Below are 20751 nucleotides of genomic sequence, written 5' to 3' on the forward strand. Positions count from 1 at the left end.
CAATTGCACCAGAGCCCGCTCCTAGACATTCTGACAAGTGGTGTGAAAGAGTGGGTCTTAGTATTAGAATTTTTAAAGCCTCCAGGTGATTCTCACTAGTTTCAGGAACGCCGAAGGCGGGGCCTGGAAGTCACGTTGATTGGCCCAGCCAGGGTGGGGTGCCCTGTGCATGTGACTTGAGGACTACGTACTCTTAGCCCGACCATAGAGTTGCGGAGCCTCCGCGGTTCCTAGACGGTACGTAGGCGGGGACTTTCGGCTCCGGGCGCGCGAGTGGGCGGGAGAGAGGCGCGGGAACCTTCCGCGTTAGCGCCCTCAATTGGGGGTTAACGGAGGAGCCGATGACGTCCCGGGACAGGCAGGAAACCTAGAGAGGTACCCCCAGCGCACACAATCTTGCAAGTGGATACTTAGGACTTCCTGGAGCAGGCGCCGAGCAGGTTTGGTGAGAAAGAAGCTACTGTGATGGGAGGGATGGGTGCCGCGAGGAAGCCACAGTGGCTCCGCCACGGAAAGTGTCAGGGCTCAGAGGTTCCCCCCTTCCACCCCCGCCTTCCGGCCTTCAGGGGACGTCACATGACGTTTATGGAGCGTCTTCCTGAAGATGCCAGCTTTTGAGTATGTTCCTCGTAGTCGCGTCTTCAGCATTAAGGAAGAACAGAGTCCGATGGTTGATACTTTTGTTTAGTTTGATTTTGTTATAGGGGAAAGCAGGGTATGATTAAAAGTTTAAGGGGTTCACATTGTGAAGTGTCATTTTAGATTCTGAGTTCCAAATGTACAATATTCACAGATGACAGTTTAGATAATGAAAAGGTTGCGGTCCCTTCCCCAATGTCGGAGCCATTATCAGGACGTTTTTGAAAACCATCCTGCTTAAGAGGCAGAGGGTCTTCTTTCATAATATTTTTAGGGAATGTAAACGGTGTGTGAGGGATTTCCTTAAAAATGCACTTACATAAAAAGCAAGCTTCACCGGTAGCCAGAAAAGCACAAAAAAGAAATGCAAATTACGTTTATCCCATCACTTGTGTACTCCCTGAGAGTAACAATATTGAATTTATAGTGTTAAATAAAAGCTGAAGTGGAAGCCACAGTTTGGGTATATAACCCTAGGCCAGTCACCCCATAGCTGGGGAATCAAAACTTAAACTGTGCTAATTTCCCACCACTGCTGACTTTGTCCTTAAATGAAAAGTTGAGCTTTCTTCAAGTGGGGTGACCTTGCATCTTCCTAGCCAATCAGCTACAAAGAAGTTAAATTGTACAGTACTACTACTACACTAAAAGTAATGTAAGTTTCTAATAACCAATCATGATAGAAAACAAGGTACATCGTCATTCATGTATGGGGGAGAAAAATAATTTTCTCTCCCCTCTTCTGCGTTCTTAGCTAATACCCCCCTGCAATAAAGATTAAGAGAATAACAAACAAAAGTTTATTAACATAGTATATACTCGTATACTCATGTATATATGGTCGATACCCAGGGAGAAGTAACTCCTGCTTAGAATTCAGGCCCTAAATACCATCTTAATAGGGAAAGGGGAGGGCTGAGGTAGGCCTCTTAGAGGAGAGTAGAAAACTTTTAGGAATGGTAATAGGCCCTTAGAAGAATAGATAAGATGGCTATTAGTTTGCCTGGGTGTGCTGTTGACTTCTAGTCTCATCCTGTGACAAGAGTCAATCTTTCCTGGTTAATGAAACTCCCTGGGAGGGATTTATGACAGTTGAGTCCCTTTTGGAGTCCCTTTTGTAGGATCTGTATTTAAGCAGATAAGGGGAGGTCATAGAAAACCTCTCTCCGCATTTGCTGTTTTTCAACTGCCTGCAGCTCAAAAATAATCAATATTCCAAAGGGGCATATTTTGGGGAGGCGTGTTCTGCTATTCCTCATAAGCTTTAAACTGAGTGGTAACTGCCTAGAGCCCAGCTTCTTAACACTGAATTTTGAAGTCTCCTTGTTCAAGGTTTATTTCTTGCTCAATAAAATATTCATATCAAGTAAAGCTGAATTTCTTTTTGACAACAATTACGTCTTTGTATATAATATGTAGCCTGAAGTCTCTGATAACTGTCCTGAAATAGTTTTTACACTCTGAGCTGATTCTGTATGATGTAGAAATAAATTAAGACCACCCAAATAAGAACAAAGGCTCTTCACTCAGAACCCACTATAGTAAGGGAGTCAGCCACCATCACTCAAGTATGGCAGAGTCTCAAAGGCAGGGAAGGGAAAGCTTTATAGTGGGAAAAAAAGAAAAGCTGAACTATGCCCAGTTTGGAGGTTGGTGTGGGAAAGCTGGAGCTTTTAAATTAATAGAAGTGAGACATCCTGGCTGATTGGGTAGCGGGGAGCTTGTTTGGCTTTCTCTGTTGGTCCTAAATTGGAAGAGGGGGTAAATATTAGGAATAAGCTGGCAATTATTGATCAAGTCCTGACTTGGCACCTACTGTGTTTCCCCCAAAATAAGACCTAGCTGGACAATCAACTCTAATGTGTCTTTTGGAGCAAAAATTAATATAACACCCGGTCTTATTTTGCTATATATTTTACTATATATATTACTTTTTTTTTTTTTTTAACAGGACTTTATTGGGGAACAGTGTGTACTTCCAGGACTTTTTTCCAAGTTAAGTTGTCCTTTCAATCTTAGTTGTGGAGGGTGCCGTTCAGCTTCAAGTTGTTGTCCTTTCAGTCTTAGTTGTGGAAGGCGCAGCTCAGCTCCAGGTTCAGTTGCTGTTGCTAGTTGTAGGGGGCACAGCCCCCCTTGCAGGAGTCAAGCAATCGAACTGGAACCTTGTGGTTGAGAGGACGCACTCCAACCAACTGAGCCATCCAGGAGCTCAGCTGCAGCTCAGCTCAAGGTGCCGTGTTCAATTTTAGTTGCAGGGGGCACAGCCCACCATCCCTTGCGGGACTCGAGGAATTGAGCTGGCAACCTTGTGGTTAAGAGCCTACTGGCCCATGTGGGAATCGAACCGGCAGCCTTCGGAGTTAGGAGCATGGAGCTCTAACCGCCTGAGCCACGGGGCTGGCCCTATATTACTTTTATAATATAAGACCGGGTCTTATATAATATATGACCCGGTCTTATATTAATTTTTGCATTAGACGCATTAGAGCTGATTGTTGGGCTAGGTTTTATTTTCGGGGAAACGGCATTGCTCCATTGGTTGTGGTTTGAGTTCTGGGCTAGTTGCTGCAGGTTGCATGTCAAAGTGCCATTTTTGTCTTTTTTATCCCTTTATGTATTCAGTCTCTCAGTGACGTGCTACAGAACATAGTCTAGAGAGAAGGGGAGGGCAGGGCCACAGATTCTTTTGGATGTAGCTTTAGAAATTGATCTAACTTCAGAAATTATATATTAAGAAGACTTTTCTAGTGGCTCCTTTCATTTTATCACATATTCCAACACCAAACACAGTGACTTTGTATTAGCTGAGGTTTGTTAGTCCTGTTGGAATTCCCTGTCCCAGAGTTGCCTGGTGAGAGAGGTTCAAATTCGGACTGCCTTACTCGTTATCTTTTTCTCTCCTTCAGCCTACCCTGGCGGCCAGGATCGTGCCCCAGCTCAGAGGCCAGGCCATGGAGGCTGTGTTCCTGACAGCCCTGTGGAAGGTGAGCTGGGTTCCTCCCCTGCTTCCTCAGTATAGCCCTGTGGCTGGACAATCAATGGCTTTAACGTGGTGTTAACTCCTTCTTTTAGGTTGAGCCTAAAATTTGGGGATTTTTTTCCTTCTTGAAAGGTGAGGTAAAGACCTTAAACTCTGAAATTCAGACAGGTTCAAATCCATGCTTTGTTTTATATGTGTTACCTTCAGCAAGTTATATAAGTTCTCTGGGTCAGTTTCCTGATCTGTAAAATGAGCTAATGGTAGTACCAATAGCAAACAGTTGTGAGGATTAAATGAAATAAGGTACATGGAGTACTTTGCATAGTATCTAGTTACATTTTAAACATTCTGTGAGTTTTAGCTATTGTACCATAATTGTTCGTTGTTTCTATCAGTAACCATTATTGTGTACCTACTGTATGCCAGATACTGTATTTTGTGCTAGGAGATAAACTCTTCCCTGAGGGAGTTTATAAGACATTTGGAACGGTAGATAATGTAAAGTCTTATAATACAGAGATAAATTCTGATCTGTTAGTATTAAAGGCTATCATGGAAGCTTAGTTATTGCATTTGTAACGTTATGGCGGGTGATTATAAGAAGTTGATTTTGAAAGTAAGGAGACAAGTTGGGAAGCTGTTGCAACAATACGGAAAGAACAATCTTGATCAGGAGGGAAGGAGCTGGAGTCAGAACAGATGGACCACATTGCTCCAGTGTGTCCGCACGTTCTGAGGGGTTGTGAGCTCTGCCTGCCTTCCCGCTGCATCTGCAGCCCTCCGCCACGGCCAGAGAGCCTGCGCTCAGCGGTGCGCGGCGCTCTTCCGCTCCTCCATTCCTGTGTCTCCTGCTTTCTCCGTCCACAGGCAAGCTCGCCTGTTCATGTCTTAAGACTCAACTCAAAAGTCATCTTTGTGAAATCCTCTCTAACTTCCTACGTTAACTATATTATCCTCCTGTGCTCCCACGCGGGCGCTCCTGGTGGGTGGAGGGCGGTTTAGAAGAACAATTTCAGAAGAGCTGTGGAGGCCTAATCCAGATGGTGGCTTGTGGAGTGATTGGAGGTGAGTGTGGAGTTTTCTTTACAGAAGCTGGTCCAGTAAGCGAATGAGAGAGAGTGGAAACCAGAGGGGAAGAAAGGCTCAAGGAACATCTTTTTAACAATAGGAGAGAGTTTAGCATTTTGCTGGAAGGAGTTAGTAGAGGAGTGAGTGTTTAGGAAAAAACACTTCTGTGTTTCTCTTCTTTCACGCTTTACTTCACTTCTGACACCAGAAATGGGGTTTTTCCACCTATCAAGGTGGGGTTGTTCCACCTATCAAGCAGTTTGTGACACCAGCGAGGTGCCCTGTAACGTTACTCAATTCTGACCCTCTACCTGGACTTAGCACAGGACCCTACAGGTGAAGGCCTCTGTCCCACAGGACTGCCGTCTACTCCAGCCTCCGGTCACAGGTGCAGGTTGTCACCTGTGCTTCTGAATGATTGGCTCTAACTTGGAGTTTTCCACGACCCCCTCCTTGGGTTCTATGAATTTGCTGCAGTGGCTCAAAGAAGTCAGGAAAACAGTTTGCGTACTAGATTATGGGTTTGTTCTAAAAGGATAAAACTCGGGAACAGTCAGATGGGAGAGATGCATAGGACAGGGCATGTGGGAAGGCACGCAGAGCTTCCGTGCTCTCTCCAGGCGTGCCGCCCTCCCAGCATCTCCACGAGTTCAGCAACCCACTTTGGGGGTTTTATAGAGGTTTGTTAGATCTGATTGATTAAATCATTTGGCCTTGGTTGGTAGGTTCAATCTTCAGCTCCTCTCTCCTCTTAGGTGGGGGGCAGGAAGGGGCTGAAAGTTCTTACTCTCTAATCTTGTGGTTCTTCTCCTGGGTACTGGCTCCCAGTTTTAGGGACTTTCCAAAGGTCACCTCATTAACATAAACTTGGGTGTGTTGGAAGAATTTTATTATGAGAACTAGACATTCCTTTCACCTTTATGGCCTGGAGCAATCTCAGAAACCGAGGACAAAAGATCAGGTATTACTAGATGCTCATTTGCTCTTATCCGTTTAGGAAATTACAAGGGTTTTAGGAGCTCTGTGTCAGAAACAGGGACAAAGATCAATTACACGTTTCTTACTGTAAATCACTCTATCACAAGGGGAAAGAGGGGAAAGATACAGAAAAGGAAGACTCATTGTCATTGGATTCAGACCCTGGAGGAGATGAGAGAATGGAATCAAAGGCAGAGGAGGAGGGATTACTAGAAGGGCAGCCTGAGGGAGGAGGAGAGGAGGAGGAGTAATAATGGTCTGGGGCAGCGGGGAGTGTGAGGAGTTGAAGAGCACGTGCTCTGGGCTGTTTTCTGGGACATAACTAGCATCGCCTTCTGAAAGGCAAGGTGAGGTACCTGTCCTCACAGCCCCCTTTGATTACCCCCACGGTGTATTGGCCGCTGGGTCCTTGCCATGTCGATTTCTCCATCTTTCCCCACTGGACCGTTCACCCCTTGAAGCAAGGACTAGGGCTGCTATGGGTTTGTACAGTTGTGCGCTTAGCAACTCTAGGGAGCCCTGTCCACACAGCTGTGATGTCAGTGGTGTCCTTAGAGTTCAGCAGCGCACCGTCTGAATCGCTGTGTCATGTAGCCTCAGCAGGAACTGTAACCTTTATTTTTAGTACTGGCCTATAGCATGAAAGCTAACAACTCATTGCTCAGTAAATGTTTCTTGAAGGAACAGGAATGATAAAGATGTAGAGGACCACTGGTGAGGAATTTGAGAATGAGAGTTGTTGAGAATCATTAAGAGCCCCACTGTAAAACTCAGTGTACGGAGATAACTCAGTGGGAGATTGAACCGTTTCACACCCCCCGCCCCAGCGCTTGTTAACCTTCCTGTAGATGCAGACAGTGCGGACGGCTGAGTCGGTCAGGTTGAGGAGACTGTACAGGAGGGACATTCAGGACAGAGGTGAGGGGCTTGAGGAAGTCAGGTTTGGTAGGCAGGAAAGAAAGGCCATGTGATTTGGGAAGTTCTGGTGTCTGTTTCCAGAGGAGAGCTTCTCAGGATGGGGGTGGGTATTCCCTACTAAGGAGCACCCTTGTTCTGTACAAATACCCCCTGAACCCACACAGTGTCTTGTAAGAGAAAGTGGTGGGGAGACAACCAGGCCGCTGCTCCAAGGGCCTCAGTAACGTGTAAATGAGGCGCCTGTTCTCAGCCCACATGGGGTGAGCACACAATTGCAAATGGAAACTTCTACTGCAGACATTGTGCTGAATACTTTATCTCTCTGAATGTACTCTCCACCCTTCCCCACTTTGGTCTGTGCCCTGGGAGGCTCATCTTTATAATCACCATCAGTAGGTTCTCTTGCCCTCTGGCTTCTGGTAGGCTTTGACAATGGATGGAGGGGGTCAGGGGACCAGAGACTTGGAGGAAATTAATGTCAGGTGCTTATTCCCACAGCTCCCACCCTGCTGGCTGCCAGACGACAGTGGCTGCATTTCTCTAAGGCCCTGGCTCCAGCCTTGTTCCCTCTTCGACAACTTTCTGGATTCCAATAACCCTTTCCCTCCCCTCCTCTTTAGACCTAGTAGGTAATGGTTCCCCAGCATAGCCAGCCCCTGCATGCTTCAGCAGGCTTTGTTGGTTTTCAGGAAGCCTGTCCATTCCATCATGACTAGTCTGCATGCTAAGCTCTTTGCAGTGAGCTCATTTGTGTGTGCCATCTCTTCCTTATGGGAACCCGGGCAAAAGAAATATATTATTTGTAAAAGGTAGTATTGTATAGAGCAGGAATGGGCTGCTACCTGGACCTGGTAGTAAAGTTTTATTGGAACACAGCCATGCCCATTCGCTTATCTGTCCTCCATGGCTTTCTTTTGTGCTACAGCAGCAGGGCTAAATAATTGCTGCAGAGACCAAGTGGCCTGAGAAGCCTAAACTATTTGCCATTTGGCCCTCTAGAGAAAAAGTTTGTCGACGCTAGAAGAGAGAACATGCCTGGCCTGAGGGTAGGAAGATGAGTTGATCTCTGCCTGAATCTGCCTATTGATTGAATGAGCTTGGCCAAGTCACTTTACCTCATCAAACCTGACCTATAGAATAATAACAATTGCTCGCAAAGTTATTGTCAGAACTGAGGCTATAATTAGTTAATATGTTTTCAGGAGGAGTTGTCCTTTGAGGATGTGGCTGTGAACTTCACCAGAGAAGAGTGGAACAAACTTGACTGGACTCAGAGAGACCTCTACAGAGATGTGATGCTGGAGAATTACAGAAACATGATCTTGCTGGGTAATGACGGCTTAAAGATTTGGCTTTGAGTGCTTTGAGTGTCTACACAAGTCCTCAGTCCATTTTCTGCTGTTCCAAAATCAGAAAAAGTTCTGAAAACCGGAAGTATTTTCGTAACTCATTTGGCTACAAGACCCAACATGACGTCATCGGGTGACAAAACCTGATTTCATCCTACACGAAGCTATTTATCATCCTTATTTTTCCCACTTGGTCTTCGTTTTTGTTTTTTAGCATTAGAAATGTCAGTGTGTTTGATTTAAAGGTACAGCTCTAAACCCTGTTGAGTTGGAGGTGGTATATAATAGAAAATGACACACCAAGTCATCTTTCTAAAATCTGGAAAAATTCTGAATCCTGAAACACAACTGGCCTCCAGGGTTTCAGATAGGGGATTGTAGACGAGGAATATTTTCCTTTTGTTTTAGAGTCCATTCCCCACTCCCACTGGCCTCCTCCACCACTACCCTATAAGACCTCTTGGCATTGCAAAGATTTGGATTGGCCTATTTGGATTCTAAACGTTAGCTTCTTATTCTCTTAAAAAGTCTTTTCTCTGGCAATGGGTTACTTCTTTGTTTGCAGCATCACTACCTGATCAGGAAATGATTCTTAACTGAGTTCATTTCTGAACCTTCACTGCTTCCGTCTTCCCAGGAGCCAGCCTTTGTCTTATTCCAATGCAGAGTCCTGTGGAAGTTTCCTGGATAGTTTTCTTTCTGGGACCACATGTTTGCCCTCCACACTGACACTCTTGGCACAGAGTATGTGGTGGGATTGTCCACCTACCTCCGGATTTGTTAATGTTTATTTTCCTTTTACAAATTACGAGAGCATATTTGAATACATGGAAGGTATAGGAAAGCATGAAGGGAAGAAGAAAACATTCAGGGGTAACACTTAATATTTTGGAATATTTCCTTCCAGTTTTTTTGTTTCCCTATGCTTTTTAAAAATGTAGCTGAGCATATTCTTTGTATAATTCTGTAATCCCTTTAAAACTCAGTGTTACAGCATCAGCATTTTCCCTGTTATTAAAAGCCCCCATAAATACAGGAAAAATTTTAATGTAATTCTATTGTATGATGCATAATATTTAATCATTTTCTCATTTAAGAATGTTTAGCTTGGCTTTGTTTTTGTTTGTTGCTTTGGTTGTGTGTTTATCATCTATATTATGTTCCAATGGATATTTCTGACTATAAAGCCCTATATGAATATCTGATTATTCCCCAATATATAGTCCCAGGATTGGAATTTTGGAGTTTGAGGATATGGGCACTTTTCAGCCTCTTAATATATACATATTATTGAATGATTTTTCAGTAATAGAATAGAAAATAAAAACCATTACAGGCCCACTGCCCAGAAGTAACTTCTGTCAACATTTTGGTTTACTTTTTCCTTGTCTTTTCACATATATGTATACGTACATATGTATATGCACACATATAGATAGTGTTAAAAACAAAATGAGGATTATCATACTGTACATGAGTTTGGTATTCTGCTTTTAAATATCTAGGGGGCATTTTCCTATTTTAATAAATGTTTTTTGAACACATGGATTTTTAATATGTGTCTACTACTTTTGCCTTCATTGTATTAATGTGCTATACTTTAATTATCCCCCTATTAACGTTTAGTTTATATCCATTTTTGCATTGTTACAACTCTACTGAACATCTCTGGAACGTTAATTTTTGTCCTCCTGGTTCCTTAGGCTGTATTTCTAAGAGTGAAATGACCACATCCAAGGGTGTGAATATCGTTCAGGTTATCAATAAAAATGACCAAATTTTCACAAAGATTGTGCCAATTTCTATTCTCAGGAGCCCTTTGATTATTGTCCTTATTTCTTCTTGCCGCTGTAGACCCAAAGGTTAAACTGAGCTCTAGGACCTCTCTCTGTAACTCACTAACCACCACATCCCATTTGCTTCCCCATGAGTAGGATTTCAGTTTCCCAAACCTGAGGTGATCTGTCAGCTGGAACAGTGGGAAGACCCATGGATCCTGGATCTGCCAAGAGCTGGTACTAGGAAGGCTTCCAGTAATGCTTGCCCAGGTGGGTGAGGAGGCCCAGTCAAATGGAAATCATAAAGAGAAAGGGAAGTCACATTAATGAAGCCCCTTTGTGTCCCAGATACTGAGCCGGGTGATTAGCATATATCCTCCCACTTGTTTATCCCTACTGCCCTCAAGGTGGTAGGTATGACCACCATCCCCATTTTCCAGATGAAGAAACTGATAGATTAAGAAACCTGTCACACAGTAGATTGCTATTTGGGATTTGATTTCAAGTCCTCAAAGCTCATCCTGTCTGTTGCAGTGAAGTACTTCTTTAAAGCATCTGGTCTGGTATTTTCTGACAGCTCTTGCTGTCATCCTCGATACGCTACCCTCAATACTTATCCTTCCTTTCTACTTTTTCTTGTTCCCCTGCTTTCATTTTGTTTTTCTCTTCCTCAGTGTTTCTTGAGGTGCCTACTTTTTCCTACTTCCTATATCCTGCTCTGCTTCTACCTTTTTCCACATCCTTCTAAGGTTTCTCAGTAGAGGCACTTTGACGTTTTGGGCTAGGTAATTCTTTGTTGTGTGGGAGCTGCCCTGTGCGTTGTAGGATGTTTAGCAGCATGGCTGGCCTTTACCCATAAGAGTCCAGTAGCACCACTCCAATGTGACAACCAAAAATGTCCATTGTTACATGTCCCCCAGTAGCTAAAATCACCCCTGGTTAAGAACCAGTACTCTATTCTGTTGCCATTTGTACCTACTTCCCTCTGGTTCCTTTTCTATTCTATCTTATACTTTTTCCATTTTTAAGGAGCCGTTTCTCCCAGAATTATGTAAAGCATGCTTATTTAGAAAATGTAAGATGCTACCTCTCCTACATTTATGTGACACTACTGAGTACCCATAGTTAAGTTTGTTCAATAATGATGATGGGTTCATTTGGTTCTCACATTCTCTGATGCACACACTCTTGTTCATTTTTTTAGTTGGTTGATGTCAAGAGCTCTTTCTGTTATAAAATCTGGGAGTGCTATGAAAATCGGAATTTTGGCCAGATGTAACAAAGTGAGCACCTCTTAGCTTCATTTGGGTATCTTATGTCACAAACAGTTGACTTCTGTTCCCTTTTTCCTTCTGTGGTAGACAGGTCATTTATATATTTTCTTGTTACTTCACTAGGTTCTGAAGCCAGATACCAGATGATAAAGTTAACTCCAAAGCATAACATTTCTGAAGATTTAGAGTCCTGTAACGTATCGGTGGTAGGGCAGAAGATGGTCAAGAGACCTTCAGAAAAATTACTTAAATGGAACAAATTTGTGGACATTTATAGAGTTAGACTCCCTACTGTTGGTGATGAATGCAACCAGGACTTCGTTCAAAACCGTAACCCTTTTCAGGATCAGCATGCTCAAATAAGGAGGAAGCAGGGCAAATGTGAGGGATATGGAAAAGCCTTCCATCAGAGATCATCGCTTTTGAGGCATAAGCAAATTCCTACAAACGCAAAATCTAATGAATGCAGTGAATGTGGAAGAGTCTTCAAGCGTCGGGCAAATTTTGTTCGACATCAAAGAATTCACACTTCAGAGGACCCCTTTGAGTGTGACATATGTGGGCAAGCCTTCAGACGGAAGTCAGCTCTTAGTGTCCATAAGCAGTGTCACCCTCAAGAAAAGCCATATAAATGTCATGAATGTGGAAAATTTTTCCGGCAGATGGCATATCTTGTTGAGCATAAGAGGATCCATACCAAAGAAAAACCCTATAAATGCAGTGAATGTGAAAGAAAGTTTAGTCAGAATTCAACCCTTATTCGACATCAGGTAATCCATAGTGGAGAAAAACCCCATAAATGCCTTGAATGTGGAAAAGCCTTTGTTCGGAATTCAACCCTTAAGAGCCATCAACAAATTCACAGTAAACAGAACACTTACACATGCAGTGAATGTGGAGAATCCTTTGGTCGGAATATAGATCTCATTCAGCATCGAAGAACACATACCAAGGGAAAATTATTTGAATGTAGAGAATGTGGAAAAACTTTTAGTTTTAAGTCAAATCTTCGTCGACATGAAGTCATTCACAATGGAGAGAGACCCTACAGATGTGACAAGTGCGGGAAATCTTTCAGTTGGCGCACAAGCTTTATTAAGCATCAGGGTACTCACAGAGAGCGGAGAGCTACGTGATGCTACCCAGAAAAGCTGCCATTTAAAGACCAGAACGTACCACTATTGCAAGTATGTATAATTTGATTGTTTTATGAAAATTAGTAAACAGGAACCAAACTGGTTTTTCTGTGGGGACCCCTTTTTGTAGGTAACCTTCTTGCTGTAGTCCAGAACTACCTGATAGACAATGTGATAGGCTCTTGTGTGCAGTTTCCCTTGAGCCCCCTATGCCTTCATTCTCCCAAGTCAAGTTAAGGCGGAAGGAAGGCATAGTAGCTTTGTTCTGTGGTCCCCCAGGCTGGAGACCGTTGGATCATGAACAATTTATGAAAGCCTTTCTTGGTGTCATACAGAGCAATGACCTAGATTGATAGGCTGTTTAAAAATAAGTGCTACTCACTAGTAGCTAGTGAAGTATGGAGAATTACTTAAATTTGTTTATAGAATTGAGTATGCTAATACATTTTACTGCGAGTTCTAAATCCGTGTTTACAGCAGCTGCTGTTGGCACCCTGCCGTGTCCCTCCGGCCTTACTCCTTCCATGGGTTTCATGCGCCTTGCACTATCTTCATCTCATGGCCTGCGGGCTTTTTCTAAAACCATGAAAGGCCACTGTTCTTTGGGGGTGACTAGCACATCCTGAGAGCAGGCCATAACCAGTACTTGATGGGAATCGATATATCCCAGGTCTCCCTCTCCCATTGGGTGGAGTATCTCTGAAGCATGTACCATACATTGGTTTCAGATTTTCCCATGGGATTACATATATTTACGCATAGGATAGCTGCTGTATTCGCTGTCTTCTCTTATCTGTGTCTCTTCTACACTCCACTCCCAGTGTTTCAGCACCTCTACCCACAAAGAAATGGCTTGTACTCAAAAAGTGTCAACTGTTCTTGAAGAGCCATATCCTTTTTGTTCCCATAGTTCTTCCAGGCACATTCTCATATTCAGGTTAAATATAGGTTGAGCTGACTGTGTTACTTACTTTTCCCTTCAGCTTACCAATACAAGAAACCCATTTGAAATTCTAATATCATAAACATCTTCCTAGGTCTGCATTAAAAATAGCTATTTAGGGAGTGGCTGGTTAGCTCAGTTGGTTAAAATGTGGTGCTAATGACACCAAGGTTGCCAGTTCAATCCCCACATGGGCCACTGTGAGCTGAGCCCTCCTTAAAAAAAAAAGCTATTTAGACCCTGTCATATTATTCAAATCCCCTCTTATTTCTTATTCTTTTCTTACTACCACCAATTCCATGATTTCTTACCCAGCAATAAATTGCTATTAAGAATGAGAAGAACGCAAGTGGCACCCCATAAAATTGAGGACTCTTAAGCCTTGCAGGAGGAAAATATTGATTAGTGTTAGGTTGTATATTGGTTTCGAAAATACCTAATCAGTATTTTGACTGGTCATTATTGGCTAGAAGAAAGGGCTGCCAAATTTTGTTTCCCTAAGCAAAATTAAGAAGTTGAAATTTCTGACTGATGAGGAGATAAGCCAATGAGAGATAAGTCCCCTTTAACCTTGGGAGATGGCGACCTGTGAAAAGCAGATCCAGCCTTGAGTACCTAGAAGTCTGGGCCAGGCTATTAAATCTATTCTGTTCAGATAAAGTACAAGCTTCCAGCTTTCCAGAATGAAAGGGCACAACTAAAGGATCCAAGGTTAACATGAAACACGCTTACAATCAGCCACATCTGTCCCCAGGGGAAGAAAAGATCTGCGCTACTCAGTATGGTAACCAGTAGTCCTATGAGGCTATTAAAAATGAAGAAATAAAACTGAATTCCTTAGTCAAAATCCACATTTCAGGTTCAGCACAGATATACGTTTCCATCATAACCAAAAGGTTTATTGAATAGAATTGTAAAGAGCCTGTAAAGACTTCTTACGGAGACACAAGGAGACTTGTATTTGGTGCCACTTCCTTCTCTACAACTAAATTAAATGAACTTCTTTCCCCTGTATAAATGACCCCTATAAAATGTTTTCATTTATGTTTGAAAATATTTTTTTCAGTTGAATTTCTGGGACACAAAGGAGGCAGGGATGACACTGGTCTGGTAGGCTTGTTGAACCAACTTGTTTCGGGAGAAAGGAGCCCCCACCTCACGAGTGCGAGTGCAGGGAAGGCTTCCTGCCTTTCCCAGAAGCGAGACAGGTGCCAGGCCAAGAGCACAGATTAGCGGTGTCATGTTTGTTAACAGCGGAAGGCAAGAGCTCCAAACTAGTCCTCCAGAGAAGGTAATGGGAAAGAAATGTTCAAGTTTTGACTTTTCTATTTGCTTAATGGACTGGACCCATTGTTCTCCATGCTGGGTAGACTGAGCAACCATCAGCTCAATCAGTGAAGGTCGGGGGAGTCTGGCATCAACAATCTAGACTATTCCACTGAACTAGAAAAGGCACGTCTTTTCTTGAGAAGACCAGTGAAGCTGTTTCACCATATTTAAGTCAAGGGGAAAAATAAATAATACAAATTTGCCTGCTTTAGGTAAAATGCTAAATTAGAAATTAAAAAACAGGGAGTGTTAAAACTTAAATAAGATATAAAAGTTGATAAATGTTTTATTTTCTCATATTTTTATACACTTGAGTACACTTGACTACAATATCATGTAATAATGGTTTATGTGCATGACCAAAATGCAGCTCACATTCAAGTTTTGACAACACCTGTATGAATCTAGACCAGGGGTGTCCAAACTGCAGCCCGCGGGCCAACTGCGGCCCGCAATCCATTTTTAATTGGCCCGCAGCAAATTCCAAAAATATATTTAGTTTACTTAAATAAACCAGGTGAGGCAATACGTACTTCACCTCGAGTGAGTGGCCAGCTGTTTGTGTATTCTACTGCATATGGCCCTTGGTAAAACACGTTGAAAAAAGTTTGGACACCCCTGATCTAGACTTTGTTCAAGTTCATTCTCAACTGTAACTTCATCAAGGTGGCTTCTCCATTTGTCAACATTTCTTAGCTGGTGGAAATTAGGTGCAAGCAAGTATTAGGTTGGTGCGAAAATAATTGCAGTTTTTGCAATTTTTAACCGTTTAAACCGCAATTACTTTTGTACCAACCTAATATAAAGCAAAAACACATAATATTCAAAAATAAATTTTAGAATAAAGTAGAAATAAATGACTTCCTGGCAAAATAAATTTTCAGTTAAGTTCTCACATTTTTTAAAGTAAATTCATGGCTACTTACTTGTGTCTCTATTGTAAATGGATATTTTTCCCACTTCCATTCTGAAGTGCATATGGCTAATATAAGTGAATCAGTAATGATATTCTGAAATACTAATAATTTCAAATTTAGAAAAAATTAGATAGTACAGAAAACTCCCTTGTACCATTTACCTAGATTCACCAAATTTAGCATTTTGCCACCTCTCTATGGGATACTTTTTAGCAGTTTGAGTAATCTAGATACAGATACATAGTTACAGATATATAGATATATACAAAAACCAATCTAGATCCAAAATGACATTTAAAGTAGAATATGCTCTTAAAATTCTGAAAGCTGCAATACTACATGTATTATTTATGGATGTAAGATCTTATAAGGAAAATATAAAATGGGGAAAAGGATACATAATTTCAGGATATTCTTTCTGATGAGAAAGAAAAAAGAATGGGATTAGAGAGGGTATATGAGGGTCCTTAACAGTATACATTGTTTTATTTCTTTAAAAAACGATCTGAAACAAATCTGGCATTTTAAGAATTGATAAATATGTGTGGTGTATATGTGAATGTTCTTTAAAATCAATCTATTTTGTGTACTTGTCTGTATGTTAGCAATATTTCACAATAAACTTGTCTATGTTTATTGTGAAATAATGTAATTCAAAAGTCCATGAAGACATGTGACAGTAAATAATTATAAAAAGAACCCTGCATGCATCTTAATTCTAGTTAAGAAATAGATCATTTTCAGAATCATGAAAGCTCCTTGTATTCTCTCCAAACTTAGCTCCCCTCCTCTTTACCAAAGATTCACAAATACTGTGAGTGTTATGTTAACCACTCTCTTATATAATGTATACATAGCACCTATTTATATCTGGACACTATATTACTTAGCTTTGCTTTTTCTGGAATTTTACATACATTGAATTATACTCTTGTTCCTTCACTGTACATGTGTTTTGAGAATCATCCAAATTTCTGTGTTGTTTAATCCTATTCACTGATACTGGGCCGTGAGCAGCCAGAGGTCAGCGTGAGCTGCCTGTGCTGCCATGGGCCACCGTATGCTGCCATGAGCGGCCGATGGCCAGCTTGAGTGGCCGGCAGCCGGCGAGAGCTGCTGTGAGCTGCCCTGAGCTGCCCTGAGCTGCTGTGAGCGGCCGACCGACGCCTGGCAACTGGCTGCCTCAGCCTGGGAGAGCGCAAGGCTCATAACACCAGCATGGGCCAGGGAGCTGTGTTCTACACAACTAGACTGAGAAACAATGGCTGGAGTCGGAGTGGGGTGGGGGGAGGTGGAAGAAGGGGAAAGAAAAAAAAAGGTAATGCCAAACTTTTCTATAATACATGTAACAATTTACACCCCCAACAGCAATAGATGAGATGTCCTGCCACTCTGTATGTTTATCAATACTTGCTTCTGACAGATTTTTAAAGGTTGATATTCTGTAAGGTATAAAATAGTATCTAATTATGGGTTAATTTGCATTTCTCTTATTACTAATGTAGTTGAACATCTTTTCGTTACCATGGGTTGTGCTTCCTATTTTGTTTGTCTTTTCCTAATCTTAATGTAGTTGAATTTATCAATCTTTTCTTTTATGATGGTGCTTTTTGAGTCTTGTTGCAGATTGCTACCAATTTATCAGAAATTTGTTTTTGTTCTTTCTGGGCACACAGCTAGACCACATTTCACAGCTTGTGTTGTTCACTGTAACGAGGTGACTGAATTCTAACCGTTGGAGTGTGAGTACAGATGATGTGTGCCACTTTTTGGCTTGGCCCGTAAAAGCCCTCACACCTCCATGCTCTTTTCCTCTTTCCAGTTGACTAGATTAGAAAACCCAGGGCATCTTGGAAGCTGTGTATTGAAGATGGAAGAGCTGTCATCAGATTGACTGCTTGGAGAAGAGCCACCCTGGCAGTCATGTTTGTGTGCCTTAAACTATTACCATGTTTCCCCGAAAATAAGACCTAGCCGGACAATCAGCTCTAATGCGTCTTTTGGAACAAAAATTAACATAAGACCCGGTCTTATGTTACTATAAGTAACGTAAGACCCGGTCTTATGTTACTATAAATTAACATAAGACCCGGTCTTATTTTATCGTAAAATAAGACCGGGTCTTATATAAGACCGAGTCTTATGTTAATTTTTGCTCCAAAAGACGCATTAGAGCTGATTGTCCTGCTAGGTCTTATTTTTGGGAAAACACAGTGTAGGACTGAGAAATGAACAACTATAACTTTTTGGGTCTATTTTTTAGAGCTGTTATAATTAAGCTAACTTAATGCAGAGTATTAAGATATTCTTTATTAATCTGAGATCAGGACAATACCTCCTATATTTTTTTCCCAAAAGACTTGTAGTGTTTCAGTAAAAAAAAACTGTATGAATTACTGAACAAATAACTAAGCTTGATCTTTTAGCAGTTTCTATCTGCTATGTGTTTAGTTGTGTATCCACTCCCAAAAATGTGTATGTTGAAGTTCTAAACCCTAGTACCTCAGAATGTGACTGTATTTGGAAATAGGGCCTTTAGGAGGTGATTAAGTTAAAATGAGATCACTAGGGTGGGCCGCAATCCAGTCTGACTGGTGTCCTTAGATAAAGAGGAAATTTGGATTCAGATCTATACAAAAGGAAGACCATGTGAAGACACAGGGAGAAGAGAGCCATCTACAAGCCAAGGAGAGAGGCCTCGGAAGGAACCAACCCTGCCAACACCTTAATCTTGGAGTTCTAGCCTCCAGAACTACGAGAAAATAAACTCCTGTTCTGGCTGGTTTGGTCCTGGTGAGGACTCTGCCTGGCTGGCCGAGAGCTGCTCTGTCCTCACAATGGTCTTTCCTCAGTGAATGTGTGAGGAAAAGGAGCGAGCAAGCTTTCTGATGTTTCTTCTTAGAAAGACACTAATTCTATTGGGTCAGTGCCCCACCTTATGAGCTCATTTAACGTTAATGACTTCTTTAGAGGCCTCATCTCCAAAAGCAAGACAGGGAGTTTAGGGCTTCAATACATGAATTTTAGAGGGACACAAACCTTCAGTCCGTAACAAATGTCTACAAGTACATCAGTAATATGGATACATTTCAAAAATGTAAGTGAAATGAATTAGACACGAGAATATATACTGGGTGATTCCATTTATATAAAGTACAAAAACAAGTAAAACTATGTTGCCTGAAGACAAGATAATGCCTTTGGTTGGGAGATAATGATTGGAGTGGAGCACAAGGGGGAGGGACTTTTGGGGGCTGGTAATGTTTATTGATTGGGATGCTCGTTACGTGGGTGTGTTTGTGACATTCATCTAATTTGTTTATATTGTAAATTGTACTTTGTTACAGGTTTTTTAAAAACCCAAGGGGTCCAGTGATACAATGCAAAAGACCTTTCCAAAGATCAAGATCTTTAAGATGCCCATAGCCCTTAATTTTAGTACTTTCCAAGAATTGTAATGATTTCCTGATTCTTTCGGAGTTGCTGTCATGTGAGCAAGTGGCTGGGTATTTCAGCAAGGAGAAGTGGGAAGACTTGAACTTGGCTCATAGGGTATCTACAGAGATATGATGCTGGAGAATTAAGCAAACAGGTCTTGCTCTGTCCCTACAGTTTGGCCTTGTTTGTGGGGTTCTAGATATGTATCTATCTAAAATTTTATGTAGGTAGATGTAGATATTTATATGTGTGTGTGTGTATATATATATATATATATATATATATATACACACACACACACATATGTATTTATAAATATATATATAAATGTCCAAGGCCTATATATAAAAATATCCACAATCCTTTTATTTCCAATTCTAAAAATCCTAAAATCTCTGAGGGCAAAAATGTTTCCTCATAATCTACTTGGTTACCAAACCTGAGCTGATCTGAACTCTGGTGGCAAATAAGGTTTACAGTCCCAGTGGCCATTTTCATATTCATACATTTTGTTTCAGAAATACTAACATGTTGGATTATGGAGTATTGGCCCAACCCCCTATGTGGTGTTATGTAAATACTTTTCTAAAAACTGAAAAATTCTGATTTTTGAGACACATGTAGCCCCAAGGCTTTATTTAGATCAAGGATTTTGCATCTATGTGTACTGGAGATTTTGGAGCTCAGAGTAACATTAACTTCCCCACCCACCTCCACAAGGAAGAGCTTGAGGGACGTGTCACATCAGGAAAGAGTAGCAGCCCTATTGGGCTGACAATTACCCTTTCCAAGCACTTTCCTTCCCCCACTGTCAAGTGGTAGCCATAAAACTCCCTGATAAAACAAAAAAATGGCAGCTTTGGTTGTATGGATGAGAACTGATCTGGAGATCAGCAATCTGGTCAGACAGAAGATTGAATTACAAGCAGTACATTTAGCTATAGGAGAACCAGAGACATGCCCTAAAGGCTATTCGTGGCTGTGGCCAACAGCTAAGCCATATATATAATCTAGTAAGTGGGTCTTGGACAATTAAAAATAATCAAAATGTGGAGCCCAATTATGATAAGCCCTTTGCTCACCAAAAGAATCCAACATGGATTCTGAAGGGGACAGGAGTGCAAAGATAGATTATCTAGACCAATCATTCAAAGTGGCAATGTGGCTCAAGATGAGTGGCCACTGAGTCCCCCAAGCCATGCTGTGCTTGTCCAATGATCCCACATTCCATTATGATACCTGCTAGATCAATAATGGTTGCCAGACTATTCAGAATCCTACCAGAAAGTAAGCATGTGGGAAGAGGGGGGCTCACCTGCTCAGCTTCAGCAGGACCCTCTACTTGGGCCTGGTAGACAGCCCTGCCTCGCACACCTTCTGGAACCCTGGATGGTTGGAGACCCTCTGATCCCTCACTCTGGCCAGGCTCCTGACCCTGCAGTCCTCGTTAGGGGGCACCAGGAACTTTCCTTTTAATTTCTGCTCTGGAGACCTAGAAATTCCAAGTAAGGTGCCCAACCTTCTAGAATAGAATTTGAAAATTTTAAAACGACATTCTAAGACAAAGATTTTAATGACTTTATAACTCTCTCTCCCAGCTCCAGTCAGGTCTTCTGTGACTTTGGTAGCAAAAATCTAGGTTTACCATTTTGTCGGACACTGCTTGGTACTATGGGAGAAAACACGTAATTAATATGATTCCTTACTGTTATGGAGCTAATTAAGGTAAGTGAGGTTGTCAGTGTGGGCCTTTCATTGATAGGACTGGCGTCCTTGTAAGAGGAACAGACACCAGAGTTCTCTTTCTGCCCACCACACAGGAAAAGCCATGTGAGGACACAGTGAGAAGGCAGCTGTCTACAAGACGGGAAGATGCATCAAGACACCAACCTTTGACGGCACCCTGATCTTGGACTTCCAGCCTCCAGAACTGTGAGAAAATAAATTTATGCTATTTATCCACCCAGTCTGTGGTATTTTGTTATGGTATCAGAGCAGACTAAG

General features: G+C 41.9%; 1 protein-coding gene across 9 annotated transcripts; it reads left to right on the forward strand.

The window, feature by feature from the left end:
• Nucleotides 1-237: 237 nt before the first annotated feature.
• On the forward strand, nucleotides 238-20703 carry ZNF789 (zinc finger protein 789). Of its 9 annotated transcripts, none has more exons than XM_033110590.1 (7): nucleotides 238-445; nucleotides 3546-3623; nucleotides 7509-7629; nucleotides 7786-7912; nucleotides 9867-9980; nucleotides 11108-12171; nucleotides 20346-20703. In XM_033110590.1, the coding sequence occupies exons 3-6, from the start codon at nucleotides 7615-7617 to the stop codon at nucleotides 12118-12120; spliced, it is 1269 nt and encodes a 422-aa protein (XP_032966481.1). In that variant the 5' UTR covers nucleotides 238-445; nucleotides 3546-3623; nucleotides 7509-7614; the 3' UTR covers nucleotides 12121-12171; nucleotides 20346-20703. The 9 variants fall into 9 exon arrangements, with proteins under 9 accessions (XP_032966481.1, XP_032966482.1, XP_032966484.1 ...); XM_033110591.1 differs by having other exon boundaries at nucleotides 238-440; XM_033110587.1 differs by lacking the exon at nucleotides 7509-7629 and adding an exon at nucleotides 14130-14354 and having other exon boundaries at nucleotides 239-445.
• Nucleotides 20704-20751: the final 48 nt, after the last annotated feature.

The sequence above is a fragment of the Rhinolophus ferrumequinum genome, chromosome 7 (assembly GCF_004115265.2).
Source record: "Rhinolophus ferrumequinum isolate MPI-CBG mRhiFer1 chromosome 7, mRhiFer1_v1.p, whole genome shotgun sequence".
Taxonomy (NCBI): domain Eukaryota; kingdom Metazoa; phylum Chordata; class Mammalia; order Chiroptera; family Rhinolophidae; genus Rhinolophus; species Rhinolophus ferrumequinum.

Excerpts from the sequence above, each read along its gene's own strand:
- ZNF789 (XM_033110587.1), top strand. The coding sequence starts at position 3,591 with ATGGAGGCTGTGTTCCTGACAGCCCTGTGGAAG. Across the intron at positions 3,624-7,785 it reads TCCTGACAGCCCTGTGGAAG|GAGGAGTTGTCCTTTGAGGA; the intron begins GTGAGCTGGGTT and ends ATATGTTTTCAG. Across the intron at positions 9,981-11,107 it reads TTCCAGTAATGCTTGCCCAG|GTTCTGAAGCCAGATACCAG; the intron begins GTGGGTGAGGAG and ends TTACTTCACTAG.